The following is a 15,123-nucleotide window of genomic DNA, read 5'->3' as shown; positions in this document are numbered from 1 at the left end:
ACTCCAGTTGAGGCCTAATCTGTGCAGAGTAGAGCGGAAGAATGACTTCTCGTGTCTTGCTTACAATACTCCTACTAATACATCCCAGAATGATGTTTGCTTTTTTTGCAACAGCGTTACACTGTTGACTCATATTTAACTTGTGATCCACTATGACCCCCAGATCCTTTTCTGCAGTACTCCTTCCTAGGCAGTCATTTCCCATTTTGTATGTGTGCAACTGATTGTTCCTTCCTAAGTGGAGTGCTTTGCATTTGTCCTTATTGAATTTCATCCTATTTACTTCAGACCACTTTTCCAGTTTATCCAGATCATTTTTAATTTTAATCCTATCCTCCAAAGCATTTGCAACCCCTCCCAGCTTGGTATCATCCACAAATTTTATAAGTATACTCTCTATGCCATTATCTAAATCATTGATGAAGATAACGCAAACATTTTCAAATAGCTCTTCTGCATATCACTCCTTTTTAAGTAGGCTCATTACTAGTTAACAACTAAATAAATGTAACAGTAAAAATTCAGAACTGGTGTATGCCTGTGCAACTCCTTATGTTACAGTTGCACTTGCTTAACACCAAAGTCTGAAATTCCAATTATCTTCTGTCCTCTATTTATGGAGGTGAACTGTTAATATATTAAACACCATCTGTAGCTTAATGATTCAGAGAATCAATCACAAAAACTATCAAGCCAAATTTCAAAGAGATCCCGTAACAGAGTTGTCAGTGGTTCCTCCCCCAGAGGATGGAAGGAACTGACCACGTCTAGTTACCTACCCTGGGTGTTCCAGCACAGGCCTCACTTCCTTACTATTTGCCAGGGGCTTCTCTGCACTTTGTGGGCCTTCTTACGTTCTCCAGATGGGGGATCAATTAAAGCCACAAGTGCTAACATATTCAGGGATATTCCCTCCCTGTGTTCCCAGCAAAGAGGGGGGGCCAGCAAGTCTACAGTGCTGCCAGTGATCCAGCACCAGCATAGGGGGAAAGTTGAGTCACGCTCAACCTGTCCATCTTACCCTAGGAGTCCGCTGTACTCTCCTCAGGGTCGTGTTTCATGTCCCCTGGCTAGGAGTTCCCTCCACGGGTTCAGGAGTCACTCCTGAAGTCTGCTGCTTAGGGCAATCTTCCTTGTGCACCCCCGGGCGTGGACTGCAACTTCCTCCCATTTGAAGGCCTCCTCCCTATCAGTCAAGATTGACATGATCAAAGGGGCGGGGCTAGCCCTATCTTTCTTGTCTATATAGCCCATCCCAGCTTCTAATTTTGCACCTGCGATATCCTGTGAAAAATAAGCACAAATTACTGTGTATAACCATGTTATATGATTCTGGAAGGAATTGAGCTGCTCTTGGAAAGTGTTGAGAAGCCATCAGTCTCCAGTGCCTTAAGTACATGACAAAGATTATTTGTGCAAAACACTGAAGCTGGAGGCAGCATGGCAAATAGAATGTACAACTTCGATAATTTTAATCAAGTTCCAAGTTCAAAAGGACTTTGCATATGCAAACAGCTGTCATTTTTCAGTGTGTAGTGAGGACAGGATTTCCTGTTGCAGATAAATGTTGCTTATTTGTACTAGATGTGATTTCTGCTTTTGCTTTACCAAGGGACTGGAACTTTATAAGCCACAGTGAGAAGCTGTGAAGCATTAACTCAACTGATTTCTTAGATCAGGTCTGAGCTGCTGTTCTGAGGAACACTGCAGATACCATTTTTAGCTCTCAGTGAGAAATTCCAGCATAAGCATCAAGCATCAAGTTCTGGATGCCTTATAAGTCACTGCTCCCTGTCCATCTATGCTAAAGGGTATGAATTTACCACATACACGCACACACTCACACGTTTTTTAATGCAGCACAACTTAATAAAGTGGATTTCAGGAATCAAAAACACAAAAGCCTTCAGCATTCAAGGCATGTTCCACTCAAGACATAGAAGCAGAGATAAAGCTACCAGATTCTCAGAACTGCATTATTACTCATGAACAAACTCAGGCACCAGCAACAACCTTTTTCTGACAGGCCACAGTGGTAGGTAATGACTCCTTTAAAAGTGTATTGCCCCACTGAAATATATGCCATTCTCCCTGATGGGTTTTCTTAAAGAAAAATCGCCTCTCTCAGTAATAACACCATGTAGAAGTAACACTCATCTAAACCAAATAATAGGATTACAGTAAGGACAGCACCGTGTATTTTTAACTTATTACAAATGTATTGATGTGAGCTCCAGCGTATTGAGGAAAAGCTTCCATGAAGTCGAGAGATGGGCCTTAACCAAACCAGAAATTTGAACAACCCTGAAGTTTGAAACCACACCATTTGGGCTAGAATTAGTATAGTTATACACATGCTCTACTCTCAAGACTCACATAATAACCACTCAATATTACTGACATGTTTTGTTTTGTCAGTCATTGTTATTATTTAAACATATAAACTGTTACTTATTAGTATTTTGTTAAAAGTTTAATAATAAAACTGCATCAAATTAGGCCTGAATAAAGACAGGGAGTGGATGGGTCACTAAAAAAAAAAACTAATTTCCCTCTGTTGATACTCACACTTCCTTGTCAACTGTTTGTTGTTAGGCCACCTTGATTACATTGGACTCATTAGCACTACAAAAGTGATTTTTTTTCCTCCCTTGGTATTCACCCCATCTTGTCACTTCCACCTTAATTGAATTGACTCATTAGCACTGACCCCCCTCTTGGGAAGGTAACTCCCAACTTTTCATGTGCTGTGTATTTATACCTGCCTACTGTATTTTCCACTCCATGCATCTGATGAAGTGGGTTTTAGCCCACGAAAGCTTATGCCCAAATAAATGTGTTAGTCTCTAAGGTGTGACAAGGACTCCTCATTGTTTCCACCCCTGGAAGTAACTCTGACAAGTTGAAGACTATGTGGTTCCTACCTCCAGGAGGGAGGGAAGTTGTTTTGAGAGAAGAATACCCTGTTCCACTAACATTTCAGTCACAAATGTTTTTTCTCCATTTTTCATTAATTCTCAAGAAAAGTACACTGGGAAACGAAAGGGGAGGTCACTTATAAATGCGTTTCCTGACATGCCCTCTTCTACTTTGTCCCTTTGAGGATTAACTCTAGCTTTCTTTCAGCCAAAGAAATCTCTATGGCTAAGAGGTTTTCTGTCAAATGGCAGATTTCTGTGGAATCCAGGAAAATTACAATGGAGGTGTTTCAATGGACACAAGGATTATTCAGCAAGCCAAATTTGAAAGCATTTGAAAATAGGGCTGTCAAGCGATTAAAAAAAAGTAATTGTGATTAATCACACTGTTAATAATAGAATACCATTTATTTTAATGTTTTTGGATGTTTCTACATTTTCAAATATATTGATTTTAATTACAACACAGAATACAAAATGTACAATGCTCACTTTATATTTGTTTTTGATTACAAGTATTTGCACTGTAAAAAAAAAAGAAATAGTATTTTTCAATTCACCTAAAAAAAGTACATAAGTAATGACCGTTTTGTACTGCAGTCTCTTTTATCATGAAAGTTGAACTTACAAATGTAGAATTATGTACAAAAAAAATGCATTCAAAAATAAAACAATGTAAAATTTTGACGCCTGCAAGTTCACTCAGTTCTACTTCTTGTTCAGTCAATCGCTCAGACGAACAAGTTTGTTTACATTTGCAGGAGATAATGCTGCCTGCTTCTTGTTTACAATGTCACCTGAAAGTGAGAACAGGCGTTCTCATGGCACGGTTGTAGCCGGCGTTGCAAGATATTTACGCGCCAGATATGCTAAACATTTGTATGCCCCTTCATGCTTCAACCACCATTCCAGGGGTAGTTTCCGCATCAGAGTGTTGCTCTTTTAAGACATCTGAAAGCATGCTCCACACCACTCCTTGACCCTCTCCGATTTTGGGAGGCACTTCAGAGTCTTAAACCTTGGGATGAGTGCTGTGGCTATCTTTAGAAATCTCATATTGGTACCTTTTTTGTGTTTTGTTAAATCTGCAGTGAAAGTGTTCTTAAAATGAACAACATGTGCTGGGTCATCATCCGAGACTGCTATAACATGAAATATATGGCAGAATGTGGGTAAAACAGAGCAGGGGACATACAAGTCTCCCCAAGGAATTATTTTTTTGAATGAGTGTCATCACCATAGAAATATGTCCTCTGGAAGGGTGGCTGAAGCATGAAGGGGCATACAAATGTTTAGCATATTTGGCACGTAAATATCTTGCAATGCCGGCTACAAAAGTGCCATGCAAATATCTGTTCTCACTTTCTAGTGACATTGTAAATAAGAAGAGGGCAATATTATCTCCTATAAGTGTAAACAAACATCTTTGTCTTAGCGACTGGCTGAACAAGAAGAAGGACTGAGTGGACTTGTAGGCTCTGAAGTTTTACATTGTTTTGTTTTTGAGTGAAGTTATGTAACAAAAAAAAATCTATATTTGTAAATTGCACTTTCACAACAAAGAGATTGCTCTATGGTACTTGTATGAGGTGAATTGAAAAATACTATTTCTTTTGTTTCCCATTTTTACAGTGCAAATATTTGTAATAAAAAGTAATATACACTTTGATTTCAATTGCAACACAGAATCGAATATATGTGAAAATGTAGAAAAACATCCAAAATATTTAATAATTTCAGTTGGTATTCTATAGTTTAAGAGTGTGATTAAAACTGTGATTAATTGTAATTAATTTTTTTAATCAGGATTAATTTTTTTGAGTTAATTGCATGAGTTAACCATTAGCCCTATTTGAAAAAAAATGAATGATAGATGTGCTGCTCTCTTCATGCTGGCTTTTAGCTAGGGGTTACTAATAACTTAAAGATGCTGTGGGAACATTCTAGTGATAGCTGAGCTCATGATTCAATTCAGATGTACATTACAGGGCTATGGAAAGCTGCGTCTTTTTGTAAATGTATATGCACAAATCTACAAATAACGTGACATGCTTATTGGATCTGTTCCCATCTAAACTGCTGATCTGGACAATTCGTTTGAAAACTCCCAGATAATACTGCACTCTCATTTTCTCCCCTCTTGGCTAATTGTCCAGCCATACTCAAGAATGGCTAACTAACACTTCCATTTCAATTAAATATCACCTTCTTCCTCTTGTTCTTCCTAGTATCATGGTTAAAGGGCTACCTGCAAGTCTGTTTCCTTCCTGGTCTCTCTGAGTGTATGCCCTTAGGTGTCAGGCCTTGTTCCCTGTCCATTCCCAGGCTTCTGTGAAAAAACAGTTCTAGAACTCGGGGCTTCTCTACACTTAAAATACTGCAGCATGGTGCAAGACATATATGAGAGGAATGTACAGTAAAACTGGGCAAATAACTAAGTTTTCAGCCCAGTGGCAGTTCCAGGAAAATAAATCAATAAATAAATTGCTTGGGATCTAACACTGGAATGTTTCAGTGAATTGAAAAGGTCGATTTCAAGTCTGTTCCAGAGCAAGGATTTGAAGCTGGGATTTCCCACAACCCAAGAGAGTACTCTATGTACTGGATTAAAAGTTATAAGGGAGGTGGGCAGCATTATCACCATTCATGGTTGAAACTAATAGTGTGAAATTCACAAATTGTTTTGGGCTGACCAAAATTGCATTTTTCATCAAATAAACTATTAGTCCACAAATTTTGCCCTGCATAGACCAGCAAAGAACCAGCAGCAATTCCCAGATTTCCCTATGTTCCTGTCATTTTACTGACAAGAACACAGATTTAAGGCTGATCTTTGAAAGAAAGAGCTTTAATTCCAAAATATCTGTTTAGAAAAATCAAGAAAAATAAATACAGTTGCAAGTGGCCATTCCAATTCTGAATTCCTGACATTTTGATCTTTTGGGGGATTTGGAACTAAGATTTTTAGAAAACACTCTTAATTTGACTGTCCCCAGTGAGAAAAAAAGTAGCACCCTTGCTAGTGCACTGAAAAGTTGATCGGTTAGATAGGACTTCCATTTGGAAATAGCTGTTTTGCTGTGCTTCATCAAAATATCAGATATGCTGGACAGCACACATTGGAAGGCAAAGACCAGAACATACTTTAAGTACAGTAAGTAAGGGGTCTTTAAATCAAATAACTCATAGTGCTGTACAGTGGCATTGCTAGTGGCAAAGGAGACAGGGCGAAATCCTTCCTTCAGATGACAGGTGTGTATCAGGTGTGTATCATGTAACTGATATTTTCTTAGTAATTTCAGATTTAGAGTTAAAGAAACACACAGAAGTGGGTCAGGCTAGCACATCCCCAGGTTAGAACAGGTTAGACAAACATCTATGCAGGGCTGGTCTACGTATATTTAATTATACCCCAGCCTGGGGGCGGGGAGGAGGAGATAAACGAGGCTACCTCTTGAAGTCTTTTCCAGTTCTGCATTTCTATTATTTCTATAATGCAATCTTCAATATACACGAAAAAGTCCAGATGGGGTAAAGTTTTAGTTTAAGTAGTAGAGAGTCCAGCATCTCATCTAGTAAGGTGTCACCTAGGAATGGAGTTATAGCCACATAAAAAGCATAAATAAAATACCACTGTTGATAATTCATACAGCACTATATAAAGTGATAAATATTAATTTGTTTTCTCTGGTGCCATAAAAATGTTAACTGGATCAGAAAATGTGGGAGGAAGTTGACTGTTATGCATAAAAATTTTAATATATATAGACTCTGCTTCAGAAGGTCAGCCTATTTCTGGACTTACTGAGTTGAAAAAAAAAGAGTGGTTTCACATAACTACTTGCTCAGTACCTAAAAAGATGAAAATGAGCACTTCAAGTCCATCTTCATTATAATGCCTTTCATAAGACCCATCAATTTTGGGAGTGGTGGATAGCAGAGTATGCTGAAAAAAGGCCTCAGGGCTATAAAGCAATTTTTCAACATTTCTTTTACTAACTAGATTGCTGAAGAACAGAATAGTTCTTACATCTCTTCCAGAATTATTACTCCTGTGTGACTGCTCTGATTGATAATAAGTAATTAACAGATCTATTCTTGTTAAAAAACAACCCATGTTTGTGGCTCGTCTAGAACGTTTACACTGATCTGCCACAGAAAAATGCTAGTTCTTTCTCATGGCTTTTTATTTACACTAATGTGCACAAAAATCTCCAGCTCCGTGCACTGGGCACGCACACACCTAAGTGGAATACATGTCTGCATCTACTGCAAAGAAGAAATAATTACCTGTGTTGTACACCATCTGCCTCAGAAGTGTCTGCCCATTAGCCAGGTTGTCACATTATATTAAAGGTCATTACAATATTCAGATAGTTTTGTAACAAGATCAGATTGCCTAAACACACATTAAAACCACAATGAGTGAGTCTCACCTGGATCATCATTTTGTAAAGCAGACTAGTAAAATATGTAATTAATGCAAGAATGTAGGGAAGAAGGCACATTTTGGAAGCTCTGTTGAAGTTACCTGGGGATTTCAAATGCCCCATATTCACTTCAGCAGGATTTGTTTCTGTTTTTTTTCTAATGACAAGAGTCATTATCTCCTAATATCTTTATCCAATTGCTGAATCTTTTTTATACATTTTGTTTAGAACTTTGTGTGGCCAAGTCATCTCTTAAGTTCCTTTAAATTCTCAGTAGTCATTCTCCTGTAACTGCAGTGACACCTGGTGAGGGAAGAATTGATCAACAATAGATTGGCCTGCTGTTGAACTTGGCAAGTAGGCAACTCATAAAACCCTAGCAGATGGGTTTTTTGGTGGTGGTTTTTTTTTTGCTTTCATAGTAACTCTTCCAAGTCCTTCACCAGGCGTAAATCCAAAAGCGACCCAGAAACAAGAAAAATACTGCAGTGCCACCACTACAACTCTTAAAATTAGAGGGCAGAACCAACCTATTCTGCAGGTCCCAGCTAGACCATCAGCAGCAGAAGAGGCAGTTCCTATAAATTATGCAGAGAGATTACAAAGTCCATCCATGGCAAATGCAGCACATTTTGCCCTGTGTCACATTTTACCAGGAAACAGTATCAAAGCACAAATACAGCCTCTTATGTGGGAGTTTCAAAACTGAGAACATGACATTTCATAGCAGCAAGTTTTGAACCAAGCTATTTTATGGCAATTAACACACCCACATGGACCCACAGCATCTCTACACTATGTTAATGACTGTTCTAAAAATATAATAGACAGATAAATAGAGGGACTATTTGGTGCAGCCAAGACTTTTTTTTTTTTTAAATGCCATCCTGGATCTTGTTTATAAAAAAAAAAAGTCTCGGTAAGAAATATTCACAGCTGACATCATGCTGTAGAGGATGTCAGGGCTGATACGCAATAGTGACACACTCGTACATTCATTCTCTTGAGGATGACTTACCTGCTCTGTGTGGAAACTCAGTCTACCATAAATTGTTGCCATGCAGTTCCAAATGGGAGTGAAAACAATCCCCACAGAATAAGATTAGCTCACTACAGTAAAGATAATACAAGGCACTAAGAGAGCTGAAAACCTCAATCCCAAAATAATATCTGGCATTAAGAGACACTGGGGGGAAAAGGAGGGAGGCAGGAGGAGAATGACCCTGCTTCCTGCTAAAGCTTGTGAATTCTCACTATAGAACAGGGGGTAAACTACGACCCGGGGGCCGCATCTGGCCCTTCAGACATTTTAATCTGGCCCTCGAGCTCCCACTAGGGAGAGGGGTCTGGGGCTTGACCTGCTCCAGTGCTCCAGCTGGGGAGTGGAATTGGGGGCTTGCGCAGCTCCCAGAAGCAGCAGCATGTCTCCCCTCCGGTTCCTACACGTAGGGCAGCCAGGGGACTCCACATGCTGCCACCACCCCAAGTGCCACCCCCGCAGTTCCCATTGGCAGACGGAGGAGGGACATGCCGTTGCTTCCAGGAGCTGCTTGAGGTAAGCACTGCCCGGAGCCAGCACCCCTGCCCCTCTCCCATGCCCCAACCCCCTGCCTCAGGCCTGATCCTCCTCCTGCCCTCTGAACCCCTTGTCCAAGCCCAAAGCACCCTCCTGTACCCCTAACCCCTCGTCCCCACTCCAGAGCCCACACCCCCAGCCAGATCCCTCACACACACACCCCAGCCCCCTGCCCCAGCCCAGAGTCCCTTCCCGCACCCTGAACTCCTCATTTCTGGCCCCACTCCAGAGCCCGCACCCCCAGCTGGAGCCCTCACCCTCTCCCACACCCCAACCCCCCATTTTGGGAGCATTCATGGCCCCTCATACAATTCCATACCTAAATGTGGCCCTCGGGCCCAAAAGTTTGCCCACCTCTGCTATAAAAGCAAAGATTATTATATACACTACAGCTCTTTCAGGATATCTAGGTACCATTCAGAAGCTACCCACAGTGGTAGAGACTGTGTAACACAACCACGTTCTGCAGATAACCAACCCAACTACTGATTAACTCACAAAAGGAACTTGTTTAAAGCTTTTCTGGGGTGAAATCCTGGCCCCCTGAAATCAATGAGAGTTTTGACATTGACTTCATTGACTCATAGATGGAGGAAAGACCACACAAAAGAATTTGCTATATTGAATATCTACTCAGACAGGCAAGACCAATATATCACAATGGGTATGAGGAGTCGAACATTCTCAAACTTAGATGTTTGGATCTGGATTGCAATTTAGCGGCTGCAGTCCCACACATGCAATGGCATTTCAGTTTGCACAGTAGTGTGTGAACCATTTGTTTGTTTGTTTTAGGGCATCTGTTTTCACAGATTCATAACCTGATTTTTTCATTTTTAGCTTTTAGTTTGAAGGTACTCCAAACCCAAAGGAAAATTCAGGCAAAACTAAAGGAAATTTCACCTTGGTTTACATGGCAAATAGAAAGTTTTACACAGATTCCACACAAAACCATAGATCAGTGCAGGTTCACCGAATGTTATAAAGACCGTGGCAAACATTTTGGAGTACCTGGTCTGAGTTTCAGTTTATAATAAAAGCCAAAACCATGTTTATTTCACATTCTTTTTGGTTCTACTGTGATTGTGTTTTCATACTATTCCCCAAATATATGGCTCTTATATCTGAGATACTGGACCTATGAGCCATGTTACAGTAGTTCATTTTGATACATGAAAACAGAACTCTGCACTGGCAAATTTTAAATAAATCAAATAAAAACAGACTGGCTGGTGATTTTGGAAATTAAGGTCCATTTTGATCCCTTCACTTTCAAATCACACTCAAAGAAGTTTCTCTAAAGCACGTCCCACCCCACACTGGAAAAGGTCCAGGAACCTAGCTAGCCATTTCTAGAGGCAGAAAAGATGGGTACTAGTGAGGACTCAATGGTTTGGGGCCAACAGCCTTGCAGTCTATATTTGAGAATAACATCCACTGATGTCAGTGGGTCGGATTCTTCTCTCCCTTACACAGGAATACATCTGAAGTAACAGTAATGACTTTTATGGAGTTATATTGGATTTAAACAACATCAGATTATGATCCTGCAATGAAATGCATGCAGGTGGGCCTCTGGGTCTACTTGGAGCACCACTGAAATTATTAGGTTTCTGCACTGGCAGAAGGAGCCAACTGTAACATCACAGCATGGGATTGGGTGTGTGAATACACTTCTGGGCAAGTGTCTTCCTCTGTATTTGGAAAGTGTATTGTGAGTTTGGGTTCTACCACAATATAAATAAAATTGAATAATAAAATATGAACAATACTAATAATTATAATTTAACTTTGCTCTCTGTTATGCAAGTGTAAATTGAAGTTAAAATCTCCTTGGCAAAGCCTTGGATTTTGACTGGGTTAACAGAGATTAGAAGATGGCTGAGAGGTAATTCAGCAAATATCTAAGGACTGAACAGAGATGACAAGATTTGGCTTTTGGATTCTAGGGCCCTTGAAAAATACTCCAACCAATGCCTAGACAGCTTTTTGGTTCTGTACAATTCTTGTATTGAATTGTACTTGATGTCCTACTCTGGAAAAAATTCTGAGTACTCTGAATTTTTTTTTCCAGAGTAGTACATGAAGGAAACACATTTATAACAAATCTTCCTTAATGACTCATTTAATCACTGTGGAAACTTCAACAGATCTCACTCGATTGACAAGAGAGGCATGTTTAACACACATTCTACAGTACTTTCCAAAAAACACCTACAACATCTTTCTATCTGCCTAGAAGCTTGACAAAGCTGAAAACAATGGTTATTTTTCTCAGCCACATATGATGAGAAGAAAAAACTTAAGATAGCTCAGTGGTTTGAGCATTGGCTTGCTAACCCCAGGGTTGAGAGTTCCCTCCTGGAGGGGGCCATTTAGGGAGCTGGGGCAAAAATCTGTCTGAGGATTGGTCCTGCTTTGAGCAACGGGTTGGACTAAATGATCTCCTGAGGTCCCTTCCAACCCTGATATTCTATGAACTGGCATAATTAGTCCCTTCACAAGTCCACTCCCACTCTTTGTGGTATTTTCAGGATTTCTCAGAGTATTAGGTAAAACATCATGTCCTGATCTAACTAAAGACATGTAACATCCACTGAGTGTGGCAGTTAATTATATGACACAAAAGCAGGGCATCACGTATCAAACGTTGGCACAGGCAAATGTCAAGAGTCAGTATTGCAAAACTATGGAACACCAAAACACAGTGCAGGGAAAAACTGTTTTTGCAGCAGCATTCTGTATCATTCTCTTGCATTAATGGATCTTTTGTGTTTTTGCTCTAACTTCTCTATACTTTGCTCTAACTGCTCTAACGTCTGTATACAAACTGTTGCCATCACTTACACCCAAGCAACCCCATTGACTTCAGTGGGACAACACAGACGTAAATGAGTGCAAGGATAGACCCTGTGTATTTACAACAATTTGTGTCTCTTAGCATCAGGCCTATTCCCATGGGACTTGTATTTTTAAAGAGTTCTTAACATTTCATTTTAATCTTGCTTTGCTAATGAATACGTAGTCTCTTTCTGAGGAGCTTTGTAATTTTTAAATTACAATTATACATTAATGATTAATTAGTATTGCAGTAATGCCTAGAGTACCTAACAGAGAAAGGGACCACATTCTGCTAGGCAGTGTACAGACACATAGTAAGAGTTAGGCCCTCACCAAACTTGCATTTTAAGCAGACAAAGGGGAGGGGGAAGAATGTATTGTTATCTCCAGGGTGATATCAAGTGACTTGCCCAGGGTCACACAGAAAGTCTGTGGCAGAACTAGGCAGAGCTGAGACCCAGTCCAGTGCCTTAATTACAAGGCTGCCATTCCTGTAAAGATGATGTACACCAGCATTAGATGAACCACTGGAAAAATGTTGTTATTCAAAGTGCAAGTCACTCCTCTTTCCCCCACTAATTAAGAACTGATCCGAAGATCCTCATTCAGTTTTTATACAGGCAAACTCCCATTGACATCATTGGGAGTTTGCCTGAGTATTGACTGAGTAAAAAAACTCGGATATAACTTAAGGCCGTGGTTTTCAAACTGTGGGTCGCGGAATGTAAGGCACTGGGTTGTGGTGGATCCGGTCAGCACCTCCACTGGGCTGTTAAAAGTCCCGTCGGTGGTGCTGCCGGCTAAGGCAGGCTAGTCCCTACCTGTTCTGACACCATGCTGCACCCTGAAAGTAGCCAGCAGCAGGTCTGGCTCCTAGGCGGGGGAGGGGCGCATGGGGCTCCATTTCCTGCCCCCACCCCGAGCACCAGCTCCGCACTCCCATTGGAGCCGGACCTCCTGCTAGCCACTTCCGGGGCACAGTGCGGTCTGCAGAGCCAGGACAGGCAGGAAGCCTGCTTAGCACGCCCATTGTGCCGCTGACTGGGAGCCGCTCAAGGGCCCACGCCCCAACCCTGTGCTCCGATCCCCTGCCCCAGCCCTGGGCCTCACCCCAAACCCCTGGTCCCCAGCCCCACCCCAGAGTTTGCACCTCCCAGCCCAGAGCCCTGTTCCCTTCCCATGCCCCAATCCCCTGCCCCAGCCCTGAGCCCCCCAAACCCAGAGCACCCTCCTGCACCCCAAACCCATCATCCCCAGCCCCACCCCAGAGCCTGCACCCCTAGCCCAGAGCCCTGAGCCCCTCCCACACCCCAACCCCCTGCCCCAGCCCTGAGTCCCTCCCACACGTCAAACCCCTGATCCCCAGCTCTGTTGGGTCACGGTCATCAACAATTTTCTTCATCTGGGTCACGAGAAAAAAAGTTGGAAAGCCACTGACTTAAAGTGCCCTCTGTGCTGAATGCTTGTGAAGTAATTCAACATATTGATACCATGTAATCAAAGAATGAATAACAAAAACTACCACATGCTAATGAAAAAATGAGACCTGGTCCATAATTTCATGCAACATTTAACTATTTTTCTTTTCTGTACATTGATCTATTTGGGAGAACAGATCCTTTCTTCTAACACCTCTAAACCATCCATCTACATTTTGTACTAGTCCTTTTACTATAAAACAAATGGAAGAGCTGTATTTAACATCGGACTCCTTCCGCATTTTCTCTAATTACTATCTCATCAGAATAATGCCACAGTAAATTTAAGGAAACAAAACATAATGGCACCACAAACACATGGAGATAGGGCAGAATAGCCTAAGTTTCAAAAGCGTTCATCAGAAAGTTAGGTTAAGATGGCCTAGCTTTTGAACTATGTCCAAGTGAACATCTGAATTCCATGTTTGCTGAGCTCAGCGGTAGTGAAAATATCCCCAGCTCACACAACTCCTACTGAAGACTACTTAATAATTGAAGTCAAATTATTTTTAAGCAGTGTGAGAACATCAGAAAGTCATCACTACTAACTTGATGTTTCCTAGGCCAAATTAATGTGTTTCACTTATTTCAGCTGTGTGCACTTACTATGCTCTTCTTCTAGTGATGGTGGAACCGAAAAAGCTTTAATTTGACAGAATGGATTTTTTCCAATTTCTGAATTCATTTTTTAGAGTTAGTGACAAGATGCCTTTGAGCAGTTTTAAATTGCAAACTAGGTTGTTCAATGAAGGGCCAACCCATTTCTAAGCCATACATAATTGATTTTCTTTATGAACTACTAGTTCAAGAATGCTGAAATGGACCTTCTACAAATACATCTTTCAACACATTATTTTGTCATGTTCCATTCTCCTGTCTTTTTTAAGAACTTGCTGGTAGAACTGATTGATGGATAGTCTTATTGTACCAGGAGCACTTGTCATTCAACTATTTGACCTTGTCTTCACACTAACAGTCAAGTGCCTTTGAAATCTGTTTACTTTAGAATTTACAAGAGTATTAATGACAAGATGTCAGCATTTTTTAGGTTTGAAAATATCCAAGAATAGTGAGTGAGTTTGGCACAGATAGTTATCTTTAATGTACTTTAAGCAAGAGAGAAATCTTCATTATTCCACTTTCTGATTTCGGGAGAGAGTGATATCATCCCAGGGGGTCATCAGGTATCAAGTCATTGTGAGGAAGTGAAGAAGACAACATATACTGTTCAGTGGTGGATACAGAACTTAAATGACAGATGTCAATGCACATTCTCTGAAATGGACTCTAGTGTTATTTCAAAGACTGCTATACTAGCTAGAGTAGGATCACCGGTCATCTGATTTTTTTTGGTGGGGGGGCCAAGTTTTGGAAGAGAGTATTCTGCATAACTCAAGGTCATTTCACTCTTTGAAACTTAGATCCCCAACATCAAACCTAGGTAAGGTAATAATTGGAGATATACCAATCTCCTAGAATTGGAAGGAACCTTGAAAGGTCATGGAGTCCAGCCCCCTGCCTTCACTAGCAGGACCAATTTTTGCCCCAGATCCCTAAGTGGCCCCCTCAAGAATTGAACTCACAGCCCTGGATTTAGCAGGCCATTGCTCAAACCACTGAGCTATCCCCCCGTTAGATGAGACTCAATGGAACACAACCTAGAAGAAAAGGCTGAATTCAAAAGTAAATGAGCATTTTAATGTTTGGTTTTCTCTCTCTCTCTCTCTCTCATTCACAGAACTGCATTGAGACAGGATGATCAAACAAAATCCTTCTCTCAGGATGTGTTTCCTATCACACGCTGGCAAAACTGCTTGAAATGAATATTCTTTGTGATTATTATAGAACTATTGATTTGACACCCAGCCCTCTTTCAGAAA

At 40.8% G+C, this 15,123-nt stretch overlaps 1 protein-coding gene across 8 annotated transcripts in view; it reads right to left on the bottom strand.

Moving 5' to 3' along the window:
- Positions 1-15,123, bottom strand: part of SORCS2 (sortilin related VPS10 domain containing receptor 2) — a 489,498-nt gene that overhangs the window by 309,452 nt on the left and 164,923 nt on the right. For 6 of the 8 annotated variants that reach the window (XM_045018301.1, XM_045018303.1, XM_045018302.1 and 3 more), the window contains exon 3: positions 5,167-5,247. The exons of the other annotated variants lie outside the window; for them this stretch is intronic. In XM_045018301.1, coding sequence (XP_044874236.1) covers positions 5,167-5,247 — 81 coding nt within the window. The remainder of the gene's footprint in view (positions 1-5,166; positions 5,248-15,123) is intronic. 8 annotated transcript variants of the gene reach the window in all.

The sequence above is a fragment of the Mauremys mutica genome, chromosome 5 (assembly GCF_020497125.1).
Source record: "Mauremys mutica isolate MM-2020 ecotype Southern chromosome 5, ASM2049712v1, whole genome shotgun sequence".
Taxonomy (NCBI): domain Eukaryota; kingdom Metazoa; phylum Chordata; order Testudines; family Geoemydidae; genus Mauremys; species Mauremys mutica.
Note: the sequence above shows the minus strand (reverse complement) of the source record. Positions and strands in the feature narration are given on the sequence as shown.